Consider the following 20,052-nt stretch of genomic DNA (forward strand, 5'->3'; position numbering starts at 1 on the left):
ACTTCTTCTTCTACTCAGCGTAACATCAAGAACTCGTCTTGGTAATCATACGCTTAACAACGCAAATAGAAGAAGTTAAAATCAAGAAAACCGAATCTGACAGTTTCGAAACAGGGACGAAATCACCAGCTAGAAGACTCCAATGACGATCTCCACCGTTCAGAATGAAGAACCTCAAGTTGGGAATGCTCTCTCAAAATTTCAGGAAGATCCAACGGTGCAATTGGCGGCAACGCCCAGTTAAGTGAACGTCACGCAGGCTGAAACAGAACTGCGACGAAATCTGTTTTTCGGCTGATTTGCTTGGCTGCGTTTTTCTTCTCTTGTTATCCGAAGATAACCCTAGATGACCCCTTAATATAGATGAGGGCTTGGGCTTCATCCGTGTAAAGAAACACGGGCTTGGGCCGCTCTCACATAGGAGAGACCAACCCAACAGTTGGTTACTGCGGGTCAGATTTACTACAGTGAGCAAGGATCGAATTTAGATGAAGTCGAAAAAATATTCTCCTCCGTAGTCGTAGTAGTCAACTCCAACTTTCTGATTTACCTCCTCATAGATAGTCGTGGGATCGACCGTGTGGGACCACTAGAGTGGTAGATTCCACTTTTTACTACAGTATAGGTACTTGTTACAATAAGTCTTGGATCAATTTTCAATGGTACAAAATGTCTCTCTAGGTGTAACCTCTCCCATGCAAAAAGACCGTTGCGTTAAAAGAAAAGCTTCCATGATTTATCCTCTTTTAGAGTGTGTGGAGTTATCTTGAGGAGGCAGTTAAGGTGACAGCTTTGCTTCGTATACAAACTAAAATGGACAAAAATTAAATAAGTATTTTTAGAAAATGAAATAAATAAGAAATAAAATAATAATGATTATTTCTTAATTTGGTTTAGAAAATAAATATAAAATTCATAGATTTGTAAAAATTATCATTAAACAAAAGAATAATAAAATAATAATAATAATATCCATCATTTAATTTGTCTAACTCACAATATAATGCATATGTATTGTCTGTTACAATTAGGGTTAAGATGATAAACGAATTAAGTCAAATTCAATTTAGCTTTATATTATTCAAGATTTTTTAATAATCTAATCGTGTTAACTTAAATCGAATCTAAAATAAATTATATGGTTGAAATGGTTGCTTAAGTTTGTAATAGCTAGTTTTGATACATAACATTAAAGCATAAAAGCATATTTCCTAAACATGCATCTTCAATCATTGGTTAATCACATCATATCATGAACATGAAATTCATTTCCTTTTTGAAAACATTTAAACATAATCATCAACATCTTTGGGGATCCCTGGCTTGTACCCATTCATTTCTTTTGCGCGCACATACCAAGTAGTACGAGGTAGCTAATCCCGACTACACGATTTACTAGGTCTTCTCAGATGTTCTTCGACCTAGGGGCAACTTTTGGAGCCCATCCCTGGAATCCCTTTCGGGTTCCGGTACAAGCCATTCATTCAAAGTAAAATACTTTTATACATTCTTTTCCATCATAGTATGAATGTTTCATGCATCTTTCTTTTCTTTATAATGAACATTCACGTCATTCAATCCATAACATTTGTCATAACATAGTGTTTAATAACGTTTAAACCTTAACTTTAGGTTTGATTATACTTTCTTCATAAAACATGACATTATTAACCCTAAACCGACCAAACATTGGATCAATAACCCTCCAATCGATCAGAAGATCGATTGATAGGTCTTGAATCGATCCAGGGTCGATTCGGTTCAAAAATTTCATCACAGAGGCCTCTGTAATCGATCACATGGTCGATTACAGGGGTTTAATCGATCAGAAGATCGATTGCTTTAATTCGGAGTTCACAGTAGGCTTGGTAATCGATCAACCGATCGATTACAGCCTCGTAATCGATCAGTCGATCGATTACAGCCTCTTAATCGATCGGGTGATCGATTAAGAGTCGCGGATTCCGCTTCTCTTTAAAGCGTGTAATCGATCGGGCGATCGATTACACCCTCTGGTAATCGACCAACGAGTCGATTACCAGGTTTCTGCTCTCGGTTTCTCAGGTGCAAATGTTCTGTCTAATTAAACATCTTAACAGCAAACAAAGATCTAACATGTGAGATTCTAACATTAACAGCAAACAAAGATCTAACATGCGAAATTCTAACATTGTCAGGTTTACCATGAAGCATATGAAATCCTAAAATCCTAACATACCTAAAAGCTAATTCTTACAGAAGCAGATTAAAACTAATCTTAAACGAAAACAGACTAATCTAATCGCATCATCTATCATATAACAAACAGATTCATTTGAACCAATTCTAAACATGTATATTAGGAAGCCTACCCCAATCGAAGACAGGCATATCTAAAACTTTTAGAACGAATCATATCATAATATCATAAGTTCCAATACTACAGTTCCTGGAAAACATTATGCATACTAGCAGAATACTAACAAAACGTAACAATTATCCAGCAGGTGAGGGGAACTTACCGTAACTTTGAAGTTCTTAAGATTCTACCGATAGACCTTCGCTTTCCTTGCCACAGGACCTTCAGCACCTTCGGCCAGAGAGGAACCTTCGGCAGAGAGGAGAGAAGAGTAGAGAGGAGAAGGGGAAAATGGCTTTGGTGAATGCAGGAGTATTATATAGGAGAAGTGAACGGGGAGTTACCACAACTGCCCACTCTCCCACGTAACAAGGCCACTAATTCCTCTCCGTTGGGTTTAATGAAATCTCATCTGTCCTTAGGTTTAACAAGCGTTTCCCTTACCCTTTTAACATGAATTCATTGCTATCTCATATGGTTAACTTGGCTTGCTTCATATTGGAGGTCCAAGGATCGATCCTTGGTATCTCCACATTTCTTTTTCTTTTTCTTTTCTTTTTATAGCAAAAGCCTTTTAACCCAATACAAGAAACATTTTAAGCCATAATCATTCTAAATGTTTTTCTTTTTATCATAAATACTTCTATCATTTACATAACTATTTATCCAAAATTTATTGAAGGAAAATTCGGGTATTACAGTACTATCGTAAAGTTCAATTTTCTTTTAATAATTCTTGTAGAAAGCAAATAATCTCATTTATTATCTTTTCTACTTTTGTACTTTTTTATCTTCATATAATTCAACCAATATAATTTCATGAAATTCAATCTATATCTTAGATCAAGTACCATTGCAATATAAAATAAGTTATTCATCTTCTCAAGATCTTCTCAATACTTGTTAAATTTTTTTCAGTCTAATATAATAAGTTATTCTCGAGATCAAGTACCATTGTAATTTTTTTCAGTCTAAAATAAGTTTTTCAGTCTCCTCAATACTTGTGCAAAAATAAAATAATCCCCAAGATTATCACTTTCTTGTCACTCCTTCAATATAAAATAAATAAAACTAATATCGTGTGCAAAAGTATTGAAAAGGACATATAAAACTTGAAACTTTTAATGTTAACTCAAAAGAAACTTACAATAAAAATGTTAAAAACCTAATATTATTATAATCTGCACTTGTTGGCTTCCCATCAAGAGTCTTTATTATCTTTTAGGTTTATCATCTTATACAAATATCATTTCTCCATCATTACAACAACATGGCAATCTTTATAATAAAGACCTAATTTAAAATATGGGTCTTGTTCATCAAGCTTATCAAAAGTTTTTTTCAATTTTTTTTGAGCTACATTCAATATCAAGAAAGTTGAGTTCCATCTAGCTAGTTGATACATTTAAACATAATGAATTCTAACTTTTAATTTTTTAAATCTTTATACATTCCTTAAACTTGCTTAATTTAAAAGAGGAGTATTTAACATATTTAACTGTATTCCTGACTCTCATCATATATTGATTTATATCTTTTACGTCATCAATAATAATCAAATTGATTATATATATATATAAGCTACACATCATATGAATATAATCTCTCTTTAAAAAAAGTAGAATCTCAACTAGCTATTTTTTGTAAAAAATTATTGATAGCAACATCATTTGAACTTATATTATCAAATAGTGAAAATTTTCAACTTCTTAAATAATTTTTAATGGCTAAACTAATTTTTTTGCTTTTATGCACTACTAGAAAAATGTTAATAGACAACGCGGAAAACGCGTTGTCTTTGTGGGTTAAAAGCGTTGTAAGAGGCCCTGTTGTAAAAGGGGTCCCTCAACGACAACGCTTTTTAAGCATTGTCTTTGTTAACATCGACAACACCTTCGCAACGCAGAAAAAGCGTTGTAAATATTACAACGTTTTTTGCGACGCTTTAAAAACGTTGTTTTTAATAAGTATGACAACACATTTTACAACAGTTAAAAAGCGTTGTAATTTTATTACAAATTACTTGGATTTTGCAACGTTTTTAAAAGCGTTGTCTTTTGATTTTTTTAGCAGTAAATAAGAAATAATATATTTTATAAATACAAAACCATTGGCTACAAAATTTACTAAATCACATACAAAACATACAACTTATATTTACACAAAAATCATTCTTACAGCAGGTTCATAACACAAATTCATAACATACAGCAGGTCGATAACATACAACTTATACAAGTTCATAACACAAATTCAAGTTACAACTTCCAACATAGAAGCTCCATAATTAACAGCAACATATTCATAACAAAGGTTTCAACGCAATAGAATATCCTCCAACAGCTGCAGAAATAGAACAGGTGCATCACAACATTAGCAGCACCAAGTAACAGCAAGTGCATCACCAAGTATGGGCACAACATTAGCATCACCAAGTAACAGCAGCAGAAATAGAACAAGTCCATCTGCCAAATACCAGCCTTCTTGGAATAACAAGTCATGAACATGTGCGAGAGCGAAGGTTCATGACCACATTTTGATGCATTTTCTAAAATGCTACTAAAATCACATTAAATTAGTGTCTGTTATCTCGACAACGGTTTTTTAATAATATAATAGACAACGCTTTCTGAACAAACGTTGTCTATTGATTTTCAAAGACAACGGTTTTGACTAAAAACGTTGTAAATTGAAAAACCACAACGCTTTTGCTAAAAATCGTTGTCTTTGGGGCGTTGTCTATTAACATTTTTCTAGTAATGACTTGAATAAAAATTAAGAATTTTTTCAGTAATTTTTAATTTTTATCAATAAAGTTAGACATATATAATTGATTTTTTGAATCCAGATTTATATATCAATGGTTAACAAACTCTTTATGATGAATTATCTAACAAACTTTTTAAATTTTTCTCTTTCAATCGTATATAATTATTTAATACAATCACATGCAACTGTGCATTTTAAAGGAATTCAAAAGTTAGACATTAATGGTATACTTTAAACTCATGCCTTTCTATAAATTGAAAGGGAGTTTATCCATTATAATCATTTTAGATAAGACTTTTCTACCGGCATTCTGATTAAATTTCAAAAAAAAAAAATACACCTCACACTCTGTCTTACATCCATGGGCGGAGCCAAGGGGGGGCGCCTGGGGGCGGTCGCCCCCCCTGCCCGTTGGGAAAACCAGCAAGAAGGCAAGGAGCGCGAAGGCTGACGATTTCGGAATTGCCATTGCCGCAATGCTACTTCCCTCTGCGTCTTCCTCGATCGCCGGCCGAGAGAGAGGCAGAGAGAGTGAGGGAATAATTGATACGGAGAAGGCAGCAACGAATTGCCGTTTTATAGAACGTTGGTCAGCTGTGTAACTCAAACGGCCGTTAAGTCGGCTGACGTGGATCGGCGAGGAGCAGGGAGCAGAGACGGCGACGTGGGAAGTCACGTGCGTGGGCGCCAATTTATGCGACGGACGTCCCAACTAACGTCAAACGGTTAGAATTTTTTTTTTCCAAAACTCAATAGGTTGATTCATTTAATTCACAATATAAATTTAAAATTTTTAATATTTTTGATATATATCTTTTAATTTTTGATGGATTTATTAATTGATCCGCTCAACTCGTATTCCATCTCGAGTTAAGTTGAATTAGAGATTTTTCAATCCATTGAAAATGGTTGAGCGGTCCACTAGCATAATTAATTTTTTAAAAATATAATATAATACAAAATTAACATTTTAAAAAAATGTATATAAAAACAGCTATAAAAATCAAAAGTATTTGAATAAAACAACACTTGTTTATGTTATTTTAACTGGTTGTAACAATTATATTATAACTACTAAAAATAAATGGATTTAACTTAATAAAAATTTATTACATATATAATTAAATTTATTAAAATTATTCAAAATTATTTTAAATTTATTAAAACAGTTATACTATATATAATATTTTAAAACGATTTTAATTAAGGTAAAATATTTTTTGATAATTTTAAATAATTTTGACAAAATTAATTAAGAAATTTTGTAAAAGCGCTCCAAAATATTTATTTTATTAGTGTGACAATAAAATGTTAAAAAATGGCCCCCCCTCGATAAAAATCCTGGTTCCGCCCCTGCTTACATCTAGTTGTAAACTGAGTTATGCTTAGTTATTTCAATAACATGACAATATTTTTTACATGAAGTCGTATAAGATCTTAAGCTTGTAATTCTATTCTTGTATGGATCAAAAAAAATTCCTTACCATAATATTTGTATTTGACTTTAATCTCTTTATCATCATTAGTAAATTTTGTGAAATGATCTCATACCTCACTTCTTGATCTTATTGCTTTTCGTTTGGTTATCTTTTCTTTAGAATCTATAGATGTTTTTGTTCCTATAAGAGATTATGGTATTGAACAACTATTATCAATATCCATATTTGATGTATGTCCTTGACATTTACAAGTATAAATTTATAATGTTCATCAAAAATATATATAGTTAGATTAATTATTAATGAATCATGATCAAATACTGAACAACCCAAATATTGAAATGTTGTCCCCGGGGCAATGGTGCAATGGTAGGACATCTGGGTTGTAACTCAGGGACACGTGGTTCGATCCTCAGCTACGACGTATTTGCAGGAATTTTCCTCCAAATGTGGAACGCAATTAAAGGATGCTGGGCATTTGGATTGGTCGCCGTATGCACTTCCCGATTTACCCTGGTGGTCGGTGGAAAACTTTCGTGGAACCGGACCAACCACCCCAGAGATGTGGCTACTGGGATTATCATTTTTTTCAAATATTGAAATGCTGATTAAAAGAGTCATTCATTCATAATTTGTAATGAATCATCTTAAGAATAGAAATATATGGATTATGCTTGAACCTTAAAAAAAAACTCTAAAATCCTTAAATGACATGTTTTTGACTCATTGACATCAACTTCTGGATTATGCACTGACCGACTTTTTGTAGTCATCGGCAAGGGGGAGGACGAGCTGTGGGAGATGATGGGAGCAAAAAGCAAGCAACGTTGGTCGCAACAATTGACGTGGCGATATGACGATGGAATCGCTCAATGGCGGAGTCAGGAAATGGATAGCCTCCGAGCTCATCCTGAACTCCCCGGGCTATCTTCTTTTCTCCCTTATATAATTTATATTTTTCAATTTTTCTACCATAAATTTAACTAGTAAATTCGTCGGGCCCTAGGCTAAAGCCTGGGTAGCAAACCATTTGGCTCCGCCCTTGATCTCTTAGGCAATGACGACAAGGATCAGAGATGGAGCTGATAGGTAACGGCGAGAGCCAGAGATGGGGTTGAGCAACTGTATATATAAGAGGATGAGGATTCATGAATGGGGCTGATAGGCGACGACTAGAGATTGGAGATGAGGATGAGTGACATTGTGGGGGCATGAGGGCTTGCAAATGGGGTTGATGGGTGACAGTGAGAAACAGAGATGGGGTTGAGCGACAGGAGGATGGGGTTCGTAAGTCACGACTTTACATGATAAATCTCAGTCAGTCTCCCTGGGGTGGCCGGCCCGGTCCCATCTCATGGACTCAATTCCTGGGGGTGGCCGGCCCGATCCCACAGAAGTTTCCCACCGACTACCAGGGTAAATCGGGAAGCACATACGACGGCCAATCCAGATGCTCAGCATCCTTTGATTGCGTTCCCCATTTGGAGGAAAATTCCTGTAAATACGCCGTAGCTGGGGATCGAACCGCGGGTCCCTGAGTTACAACCTGGATGTCCTATCGTTGCACCATTGCCCCGGGGACGACTTTACATAATTGTTGGTATGGTGATTTTAGATATTCATTCGATCTTAAGGTTTGATTTATTTTTTAAATAAAATAAAATCTAATCGATTTAATCAAATTATAAATTTTGTAATTGAGATCGAACCGAATAAATTAAAATAATTGAAAATTTTTAATTAAAATTTTGAATTAATCGAATCATGCAAATTTTGAAGTAAATTTGTTTGATCAGTTATTTAGGTTGAATCAAGATTTTACTTATCCCTAAATCTACAATTTGAATTGCACTAAATCCCGTCGACTCACGTGTGATCGTAACTTACATGCTTAAAATGTTGAATCAGTCAGGAAAAAAAATTATCCAAGTAGATCAGCTAATACTGTCATGCACTCAAACTATTTTTAGTACCTACCTCAAGTGTATAATGGATGTATTAATGGCTGCCCTTAAACATATTAACATTAATGACTGACCTATAACAGCCCAACTTGTAACTGCTCGACCATTAATTGCCAACCAACTAGACTAATAAATGACTAAATAATAACCATTTAGGATTTAGGGTTTCCTAATTTAGGGGTTTAAAATTTCGTTCGGTTGAAAATATCAATTTATTCAATTTAATCGAATTAGAAATTTTAAAATTGAAATCGAATTGAAATAATTAATATTTTTTTTTAAAAAAATAAAATAAATAATTGAATCGAACTTTTAAATGTGATCTATTTGGTCAGTTAATTTGATTTAACCAAACTTTTACTCATCCCTCTTCTTTTGCAAAAGGTGGAATCTGTCACCTTAGTGGTCTCACACGGTCGGCTCCACGATCATCTGTGAGGAGGTAAATCAAGAAATTACAATTGGTCACAACGTAGGAGGGTATTGCCTAGCTTCGCCAGAATTCGAACCCTTGCCCTCTTCTGCAACTCTATTACGTCGTAATTAACTCAGTTATGTCCAGGGGCAACTTTTACTCATCCCTATGTAGGTATAAGGTTGTCCAGTATGAAAATCGAACCCAAGAGCAGCGCAACACATTATCTACATAGAAGAGGTCCTGGCTAGAAGTGAGCAAAAGTTCAATTAAATCGAATTAACCGACCTAACTAATCGAATTTAAAAGTTCAGTTCGATTATTTCAGAAATTTATTTTTAAAAAAATATTAATTATTTCAATTAATTCGTTTAGAGTTCAATTTTAAAATTTCTAATTCAATTAAATTGAATAAATCAATATTTTCAGAAATGTATCATTATTAAAAAAATTCTACTAATTCGATCAAAAAATAAATTAATTAATATTTTATCAATTCAATTTATTCAATTTTAATTGAAAAGTTTGATCGATTAATTTGAAAAAAATTTAATTTGTTAAGTTTCAATAAATTTGTTTGGTCAGTTCAGTTTTGAATCAATTGCTCAATCTTACGTCCACATTGCTCAAACTACTGAGACAACCAAGTTGTCGTGTCACAAACTGTACTATTTCAAATTTATTCGATAGACGAATCAAGAGGAGAAGATCGTCCAACTAGTTGAATTTAAAGTTCAGATAACTGGATTAAAAAAAATAGAAAACATACCGACTCAATAACCCCCATCCAATCCACTCAACCTACCTCTCGTTAAAATGAAAAAAAAAAATGCTGATAAATAATTAATTACTCTCGTTAAATACGACGTAAAATGATAACAATGCAGGAATAAATACATAAAGAATTTTAATGATAAAATATGTAAAATCTCTATTGGTCGTTCTTTGTAAAAAAAAAACAAAAAAGATGCTATATGTTGTTTTATGACAGAATACTTTTATTCTAGTTTTTTTTAATTTAGTTTCCATATTTTTATCGATTGTAAAGTTGGCGAAGTTTCTGAATTCAAATATGGGCAATTGATGAATAAGTTTAATTAGTCCCGTATCAGCTCGAGAACGGGTAGGCCAACAACAACGTGCTGGTTGCAACAGGAGATGCCGTTAATTAGAGAAGGCAAACGAAAACTAACAACTCGGAAGAATAATACCAAGCATCGCGCGGGTTGAAGGATAGTGAAGTCACATGGCCTCAGCATGGAATGCAATCATGTAGCACACACTTGAAGGTGTCAATTTACCAAATTGATAAAGAACTTGGCAAAGTAATGTCAGCATCGGACACCTTCATTCTAATTCGACTCGACTGGTAGCAGCATTGTCACAACTGGGCCAAACACTAAAGCAGAACCAGAACTTGCGCTTAACAAAGTCCATGTTCCAGGGAACTTAGAAATCATTTTTTACCCATTGTTTACTGATTTGAAACACTTCTTAAAACGCAAAAGCAGAATCAGGACTTACATTTAGCAAAATGCATTCTTCATACTCATCGTTTTTTCAAGAATCTCAAAGAGGCTTCCTAACCAAAAAGAAGTACATTGGTGTGAAGATCTCCATCCTGCAATAGCTCAACAAAGGGAAGTGTCAATGGAAGAGATTAGATACAAGAACGTATAACAGAATCTATAAAAATGTTTGCGCCATAATAATGTGAAGTTGCAAAATACATATTTTGCAGCCTCGTGAGTTTTATTTACCTTCCTCCTGCCACAAGACCCTCAGCTGCCTTTTCTAGGAATGCTGAAACTCTATCGCTTCCTTCTGGGGCAATCCTTAAAAATTCCAATGTCTTAACCTGCGAAATAACATGGCAACTACTGTAAAAAAAAACAAATAGCTTCAGATGAAACAGAACCTATAACAATGGATGATAATGTACCATAGTTCTCGTAATAAACCGACCAAAAGCTGTCAAGCGGAAACTAGTTATGGAAAACCGACTTGTATCCAGAGGCAAATACCAAGGTAAGGGAGAATCAGTGGCAAGATCTTTCTCCCATATAACCTAAAAGGGAACATGATGAGTAGAGAGATGATAGCAAACAGGAGTACACATGTATAAGAAAGAAGCATACAGTTTTCTTTACCTCAAATCCTGCAAGTTTCAAAGCATCAAGACATTCTCTTGTACTTCTGACATCAGGAAGTCCATTACCAAGCTCGATTTCAGCCTTGATTTTTTTATGGCTTTCATTGTTTGGATTATAATGGTCAGTCATGCACCACTCATATGCTGCAAAATACTGACCAGGCTTTAGCACTCTGTAGATCTCCTTGTAGCAGCCAACCTTGCCAGATCAAATTGAAGACCATTAATAACTTGTAAGAATACATGCCAAAATAAAAGAAAACTATAGAACTACATACTGCATCCGGAGCATGGCAAGTTGCCTCAATTGCATAGATTGCATCAAATGTGTCATCAGAAAATGACATTTTCATGAAATCAGCCTGCACTTCACAAGAACAAATAATCAGAAAATCCAACCCACAATTTGGTTTTGTTTCTAAAAACTTGAATTTATTGTGCAAAAAAGGCTGCCTCAAATTCAATTTTTGTTAAGAGAATTTTGGAGGATAGCAAAAATCTCCATCAGCACTCCTATAAGAATCATATGATCAAAATGCATTTTGTGAAGTAAAAAGAACCAAACATATATCTGAAATGCCAAAATACATAACTACAGGATAGAACAAACCTTAACAAAATCACATGATTTGTCTAACCCTGCTATGCGGTTGAGCTCCTGTAGGATGATATTTATTAGGAAAATCGATCATGTGAATGCAAACTAAAAGACTTATACAAATTTCATTCATGTGCACAAATCATGGTCAGACAATGTCCACCTACCGATCCTCTAGAAATCTGATACTCGTTGTTGTTTAACCCTGTAATGGATGATAAGCTGCAAAATTCACATGCAGTGTGTCATTAAAGTCCCATCAAACTACTTCTGCAAATGTTGTGCCAACAATATCAACTCATGGCCACAATTACTTATAGAACACTATACAACTATATGAAGGTCATTTTAAGCTTTTAAGGCCAACTCTTACCAATAGCTACGGGAAAGATAAACTAAAGATTATTAAATTTCATCAGTTTTAGTAAGAAAATTTTCAGCAGATTTGTCCCTCATTTTCAAGTAAATCTATACCTAAATCTAGCAATCTCACGGAGAGGCCCACCTATTCCGCAACCTACATCCAGGACCTAAATCAAAATGAAACCAACAAATAAAGTTGTAAGCATCAGAGAATATTCAATCAATTCATGAATGACATTAAAAGAAAAGAGACTAATACCTTCATCCCAGGTTTCAACCCCAACTGCAGTGCAAGGAAGTGTTCATGCCTCTTAATGCTTTCACGCAAGGACTCTTCTTTCCATCTGCATATATTAAACTTAGACATTAGAAAGCATAAAAAATAAGGATTGTTCGGCAAGTTTAATGATGCTTCTTCAATTCAGATAATTTCAGGGGCTATGGTTAACAATAAATTGCTACTGCCTACCTATGAGCAAAGTGGAATGATTCTCCCCAACCAAATTCATAGAAGCTAGTGGCAAGATCATAATACTTGTTCACCTGAGATGCATAAAAGAAAATGCAATGCTATCATTCATTTGATAACATGTGATAAAAGTATATATTGCAATTGTGGAAGTTTGAATATGTTAAACCAACAAATATATGGAACTTGATAACCACATAAATGAATACATAGTATACACGCATGGGTAACCCTAAATCAAGAACCAAATTCATATTGAAAACAAAATAATCAAACAATGGACCACTCAACTTTCAAAATTTGTAAATTGTAAGTAACGAAAAAGGTGATACTGATATATGAAGCCTACCATATCAGAGTAGTTTGCTTTTCTTGATTCTTCATCCCCTCCGTAAGAGGTATGGTATTTTTCATACCTAATGCAACAACCAGAAAACATTTATATATACGCATATATACCAAATGGATTTTCAGTTTTGGCCATATGGAGATTGAAGAATTTTAACTATACTGAGAAAAAAAGGATTTCTATTTTCTTGATAAAAAATCTGTATGGAGACTTTGATTGATGTCTAATTTATGTATTGAATAAACATATAGTGGAAAGAACCACACAAAAATAACAAGGACAATCATAATAGTTCTTTTGTTACTAGATGAATCGAAAACCAGGTAATTCACATAAAAAATTTAGTTACTGATCAAGAGAGTGGGTGTCAACTACGTTCTCAAAAACCTAATGGCAAGGGCACTACAAGATAATTCAATCTTGGCTGCTAAAAAACTCAAGATTCATACATAACACTTATTTGATCGTCTAACACCTACATAAATGCTATGATCTGAAGATTTATGGCCCACTTTTTCGTTGATTTAGCCAGTATATCTACCAGATCAGAGATTCACCTGAATGCTCACTATAGCAGATTTTTATCTGACTCCATCTTAATCCTAACACCGCATGTTAGATAAACTCATGTACAACTCACACTTGATAACTGCTGGCAATGCAAAAGATCAAAGAATCACAAATGTCTTGCTTATAACATAGAATGAGACATTGCGACAATGCACTTCTAGTAAAATGAAAGAAGTTCCAAATGTACTTCAATTCAAATAGTAATTTTAGCCACAACGGGCAAGAATTGCAAAGGCCATGTATAATAATTTTGAGATGTTGCCTAGTCAATCTACCAACACCTAGAAAGTCAACTAGAGAGTTGGTGTATGTTGCTTTTCACAACTATATGATGAAATTATGTCCAAACTTCAAGATAATTGTAATTCTATAAAATGGATATTTGAACAGGAAATAGATGATAAGAAAAGCAAATTCCCATTATATCCTCCCATGGTGAAAGAGGAGACTGCATAGGTTCATCGAGGCAAGACTAAGTTATTAGAATCATATGGATAACAAAGAATAGAAAGGGGCAAAACAAGTAGGTTAAGGTGTAGCAGTTGTATTCATTGGGATTAATCAAAGTTGGAGCAAGATTGTAACTATTTGATCCTTACTGGCCGAAAATGGTCAACTATGAGTTCGGCTGCTAAATTAATGGTGCATGTGATATTTCTAGTAATATTCTGATGGTCACAAACAAGTAAGGATTAGGCTAGAGAGAAATTCAAATATATAGAAGAGGAAATATAAGATACTGATCTAAAAGAAATCATAGAAGATCCCAATGGCCTAAAATGGGTCAGGTGGGGGGTAGCCTAGCACAATTCCGACCCGATGCGGGCTAGGCGGTGGCGGATGGGCCAGCACAACCTGCGTGTTGACAAAAGAGGATAGGGGCAATTTCAATGGTCAAGAAGTGAAAAATATCAAAATGTCTCTTATTTTGAATAAAGCAGTTAGTTTGAATTTTGGTCAACTTAGTCTAAAATTACCAAAATGATCCCAAAAAAATATTATTTTTTTTTAAGTTTCCTTATAATTATTCACAGGTTTAATTTTTTATTTTTCTACTTTTCTGATTCTTCTGTTTTTAAAGTACTCTTGTGTTTTTATATTATTCAAATTATTATTATTTTATTATTTTCCAGTTCAGTAGGCCCGAGACATGCTGGCTTAGCTTGACATCTAAACGGGCCAACTAGGCTGAGTAGTTTGAGTTAGGCACAACCCATTGACACCTCTAAATCAATCAGCAATTAAAGGGTTAAATCATAAAGTCCTACTCATGTAGTGTCGCAGTTATCATCCACCTAAGAAGGCATCGCATGAATAATGCATTTGGTAATTTGATCAATCATGCAGAAGAGGAAACCAACACATGCATTGAGAAATGATCTACATTTTGTGTTTTAAGGTTGAGATTAAAAACCCCATTTACTAGTTACTCAAACATGCTCATTATTGTGCCTTAAAATTTTAGAAAGAACTGATCCTAATCGTAAGACATGAGATGAATAGAAAAATATACTGTTCAACAGCAGATGGAACATCTTCCTTGTTGATCTTGCCACCAACTCCCGAAGCGAGATTCAAAGCTCCAGATTTAGACATCTTGCAGTCGACTTTCTAAGTGTTATAAGAAAAAAAAAGGCCTGAGATCAGTTTCAGGGTATGACCTCTGAGGAAAAATATGCAGCAGATTTTAAATGGATGACAATGACCAGAAAGTTCAAAAAAGATTCGAAACTACAAAAAAAAAAGGCCCAAGAGGAGGAAATAGCAAAATCGGCGACACAAAATATGAAGGCAAAGGAGTACAGGTTCAGTAGATCAAATCAGCTAAATATAACACGACCAAAATCCACCATGACTTCTCGTCCCAGAAAAAAAAAATCCAAAACTACAGAAATATTTCGTTTCAAAGAAAGAGCGAAAAACTATAATTACCAGCATAAAATCATTTCAAAAAACACCCACAGAGTGAACGAATGTCACAGGAAATAAGAGATGTTACGATAAAGATATCGACGGAAAATGAGAAAATTACACCGACTGAAGAGAGAGAGAGAGAGAGAGAGGTAGAGATCTCAAAATCGATGGTACTGGAGTCCGATAACCAAGTATGGCCAACACGGAGAGATAATTTTTAGGTTTGTTTATAGAAAGCACCTCGGTCAATAGAAGCCACTCACAGAGCACTACAACCTGTCCATTGGCTTTGCTGGCGTCGTATCCACTCCACATGGTGAGTGGGGACGACCATGAAGACGGTAAAAAAAAACACAGATCCAACAGAATCCTGATGTCGATCGATGAAAACCAGCCGGCACGTAACGACAGAGACAAAGAACCCTAGAGAAATGCAGGGGCGGGAGAGAAGAGGGGAGCGAATGGCTTACCTCCGATGAATCGGGCAGTGGCGAAGAGCAGAGCAGGGCGAAGGCACGATAGGGTTGACGGCGGCACTGGCCTGATGGTAACACACGAGTACAGAGGGGAGAAAATAAATAAATATAATATAATTATTATAGTTTGCCAAAGTTGGGGTCCAACTTTGCTAAAAAATAATGCTCAGGTATTCATGAAACTTTGATGCTCTTTAGGCAAATAAATTATTAAATTGAAAATGGCATCCCTCTACCGAAGGAAGCGAGTGGACCCACCATTACATCCAACCAAACACATCTATGTTATTTTCATAATTAATTATTTATTTATTTATGGATGGATTATCTTCTGCAAGTTATTATATATTATGAATTAATGTCTTCTGATGATGAAAAAATAATTCTGAAATATTAGTCATGAAGTTGATGTGTTGTACTTTTTGATTTATTTTAATAATTAATAAAAAAAACTTTAGTAAAATTAAATTTACCGTTTTTAAAATTAATTAATTTAAAAAATTAAATAATTAGATTAAAAATACATCTGATTAACTATTTACTTAACGATGATCTTACAAGAAACATCTGATAAGTTTAAAAATATATATCAAAAAAGAAAATTCATCTGCAGTTATATCACACTCTCCTCCTATGAGCCATCACACTCGCTGCAAACCAATTCATTAGTAATTAATAATGATTAACTGTCAACGTTTTATTAAGTTATTTGATTCAAATTATCATATATATAATTTTAATTATATAATTATCAAGTAATTATAATTATGAATATAAAATATAATTCAATATTATTTGATTTAATTTATTTATTTAAAAATAATAAAATATAATCAATTTAATATTTATTATATTATTCTTGATTCAATTTATTTTTAAAAAAATAAATTAAATTAATAATATTAATGATGATAATAAATTAATAATATATAAAAATAAATATAATTTATTTATACTTTTAAATTTAAAATAAATTTATATATTTTAATAAAATAATTATTTTAATAAATATAATTCATTAATTTAATTTTTAAATTTAAAAAATTATATATATTTTTTAATAAAATAATTAGTTAAAATAATTTATTAAATTAATAAATATAATTCATCAATTCTATTTGTTAAAATTTAAAATAGATTATTTCTTTTAAATTTATAAGTATTTAAATTAAAATTAATTAATTCAATTTCAATTAAATTTTATGGTACATTTCAATTAACTCAATTTTAAAATCGAAAGATAATCATGAAAAAATTATTAACTTTCAAAATTATAATAAATCTTAGGTTGTCAATGTAATCACATTCTTGGAATATAACTCATTTGCTGATGTGGTGATGATGTTATATTACTTGAGAATTAATCATAACTAAAATAATTAAAATTATTTTAGATAGATAATTAAGATTACCTATGATAACTCTTAATTAAACGCTCCCTAATTGTTAATTAGCGACGCGACGCAGCCGACGGCTTTCTCTAACGGTGGCAGTATTTTTGGATTTGCTAATGTTTATTAAAACGTCCGTAATGTTTCGTAATTAAATGATTTATTATTTTAATATATATTTTTTGACAATTAACTCAACCACATAATTAAATTTTCTAAATACCTAAATTACACTTTTTACTTTTTAAATTATTAAAATATATATTAGTTTTTTAAAATTCCAATAAAATAAAATAATATAATACGAATAAATCTAATAAAATGATCTAATTAGTGTATTAATTATGCATTGTGAAATTGAATGCGAATTTCATATGAATATGTTAATATATTATTTGAGGTATATAAGGAGTGTAGTCTGGATTAGTCAATATTGGTATCCCTATATATGGAATATACACTCTGCTATGTTTTCAAGATCTTGCCCAACGACATTAAAAAAATTAAGGGTATAATCGAATCAAGCTCACAAGTTATTTGGACTTCGATTCGAAAAAAATTCATTCGATTAAGTTAATGAGATGAGTTCAAGTACCTGATTTAAAACTTGAAAATATTATCAAACTAAATTCGAGCTTAATAATATTTAGTTTGTGAGCTTGCGAACATATTCGTTAGTAGGCTCGCGGACGTATTCGTTAGACTATATATATATCTATTTTTTTAGGTGTAGTTTTTTTTTATATGTTAATATTTATTTATATATTTTTAAAAAATAATATTTACTTTAATTTTAGATTAATTTTAAAAAATTATTAATTATTAACTTTAAATTATTCTAATTTTATTTATTATTATTATTATTAATTATATATCATAGGTTTAAAAACTTAATCAATTTTTTTTATTGATCTCTCAAAAATATATGTGACGTCGAACAGAATAGTGATTATTTTAGATGCAACAAAAGATTGGAAGAGAATTGTGGAAAGAACAAGTCGAGAAATTAGAAAAAAGGGTAGAAAGTCACGACGACGATGCCGCTTTTAGGATTTTTACCAAAAAAGAGAATTTTTATTCAATCAACCAAAATGATCGTAAACGGCTAAACACACCTATAAATAGGTTGTAAATCAAAACCCTAATTTATAAAAGTCAAAAATACCAAAAAAACTTTAAAATAAAAAATTACTATAAATAGTAAAAAATAAGTTTGAAGTCGCGGACAAAACACTAAACGATGTCAGATGGATCCGAAAGTGGGTCAGTATGGATTTTACCCGATACCAATTAAAGGTCTATGAAAGAGCTTCGATTAGTAACTAACCGTGCCTTATTCTGATATCCGAGTCAAAAAATTATAACTCGTTGAAGTTTAACTCCTCATACATCACTCATGCATATCGTACGTACTCTTTGTTCTCTCATTGGTGTTCTTGTATCTTCTTTCTCCGTCATTCAATGATTTCATGCTCTTCTCCTCTCTCATAAATTTTATATTGACATTATAAATTTTAATATTTATTTATTAAAGAATAAGAAAAATAATATCGCATAGTAAAAAATCAGATCGAGTTGGTCGAGTTATTGTGGTTGGTCTGAGTTCGAGTTCTAATTTATAGTGTTCAGGTCTAGGTCAGGTTCGGATTGAGATTTCAAGCTGTAAGGTGATGGATTGACTCAATCCACCTGTATAGATTTTTAACTGGTTAATCCGTCCACATTTCACTGATCTAATTAAAATAAAAATAGGTACCCAAACCAACCTACCTAATCGTCTAATCGGACGCCAACCTGCAAAATCGACACGGAAAAGAAAAAAACCCTCATCGATTACCCTAATCTATTTGGTCAACACAAGAAAAAAAACCCTTTCTCAAAATCGTAAAAGTAAAACCCTAATCGATTATCATCCGCCTCGCCACCTCAACACCTCTGTGAATCGCCGACTCCCATTCACTCGCCGCCTCAATACCTCTGTGAATCGTCGACTCCTGTACACGCTTCGCCGCCTCAACGCCTTCGAGAATCGACTGCAGAGAATGCCTCCTTGTGAATCCTATTAATCGGCAATCCCTAATCTCCAAGCTCGAACCCATCAGCCTCGGCAGTCCTTCAACCTTGATCTCCATTCTTCAAGCTCTTATTTGAGGTGAGAAATTTTGCTTCTTTTGCCAGTTGCCTTCTAGTTTGTTTGTGGTTTTCATAGCCTTTTGCTCCTTGTCCTCAGCCCATGTCCTGCATAATTTGTGCCTTTGCGCAACTGTCGAGCATGGCAAGACAAACAATCGGGCTTGTTGTTCTTTTCTCTGCCCATGCACACTGCACACACAAACAACGGATGTGATTTCTATTTGCTTGATTATCAAACTTGGAATCTTTGCAATTAAATTAACATCAACATTTTCCCTAATGGCAAGTAAAACTTGTTTGCTTGTAGAGGGATTATTTGATTCTATGTCTAAAACTTGTTTGCTTATTTGCTTGTAGACTTTTTTATGCAACTTTTATGCAGGACTTTTGTATTCAATGTCAACTCCTCATTTATCAACTGAAGATTCTGCCATAAATCCTATTTTGGGAGAAATTCAACCTTCAGTAAATAATACTAGTGAAACAATTCAAACCAATAATGTGCAACAACTTGAGACAATTGAAGAGAATGAAAGTAGATATGCTGTAAAGAAAATAAAACGGACATCCAAAGCGTGGGATGACTTTTGAGAGGTTACTCTTTCGAATGGGACAATAAAGGTTGAATGTATTCATTGTAAACATCGGCTCACAATAAACAAGACTAGTGTTATATCCCATTTTTTGAGGCACCTCAAGGGTTGTATGAGGA

At 33.2% G+C, this 20,052-nt stretch overlaps 1 protein-coding gene across 3 annotated transcripts; it reads right to left on the bottom strand.

The window, feature by feature from the left end:
- Window positions 1–10,363: 10,363 nt before the first annotated feature.
- LOC141813241 (cycloartenol-C-24-methyltransferase 1-like) lies at window positions 10,364–15,881 on the bottom strand. Of its 3 annotated transcripts, none has more exons than XM_074701172.1 (13): window positions 15,811–15,881; window positions 14,940–15,037; window positions 12,857–12,923; window positions 12,508–12,581; window positions 12,298–12,382; window positions 12,150–12,205; window positions 11,843–11,897; window positions 11,688–11,735; window positions 11,356–11,439; window positions 11,076–11,276; window positions 10,868–10,993; window positions 10,686–10,783; window positions 10,364–10,546 (listed from the first exon to the last, which is right to left on the bottom strand). In XM_074701172.1, the coding sequence occupies exons 2-13, from the start codon at window positions 15,020–15,022 to the stop codon at window positions 10,495–10,497; spliced, it is 1,029 nt and encodes a 342-aa protein (XP_074557273.1). In that variant the 5' UTR covers window positions 15,023–15,037; window positions 15,811–15,881; the 3' UTR covers window positions 10,364–10,494. The 3 variants fall into 3 exon arrangements, with proteins under 3 accessions (XP_074557273.1, XP_074557272.1, XP_074557274.1); XM_074701171.1 differs by lacking the exon at window positions 15,811–15,881 and adding an exon at window positions 15,459–15,526; XM_074701173.1 differs by lacking the exon at window positions 15,811–15,881 and adding an exon at window positions 15,459–15,510 and having other exon boundaries at window positions 14,940–15,033.
- Between the last annotated feature and the right edge of the window lie 4,171 nt (window positions 15,882–20,052).

This window comes from Curcuma longa, chromosome 20 (genome assembly GCF_044706935.1).
Source record: "Curcuma longa cultivar G26 ecotype Majalengka, Jawa Barat chromosome 20, ITB_CL_G26_1.1, whole genome shotgun sequence".
NCBI lineage: Eukaryota > Viridiplantae > Streptophyta > Magnoliopsida > Zingiberales > Zingiberaceae > Curcuma > Curcuma longa.

What these genes read in the sequence shown, in the direction of transcription:
- LOC141813241 (XM_074701172.1), bottom strand. Translation starts at nt 15,022, where the DNA reads ATGTCTAAATCTGGAGCTTTGAATCTCGCTTCGGGAGTTGGTGGCAAG. An exon ending in GGTTTATTACGAGAACTATG is followed by an intron (nt 10,784 to 10,867) that starts GTACATTATCAT and finishes GTTATTTCGCAG; the next exon opens with GTTAAGACATTGGAATTTTT. An exon ending in GGTCTTGTGGCAGGAGGAAG is followed by an intron (nt 10,547 to 10,685) that starts GTAAATAAAACT and finishes GAGCTATTGCAG; the next exon opens with GATGGAGATCTTCACACCAA.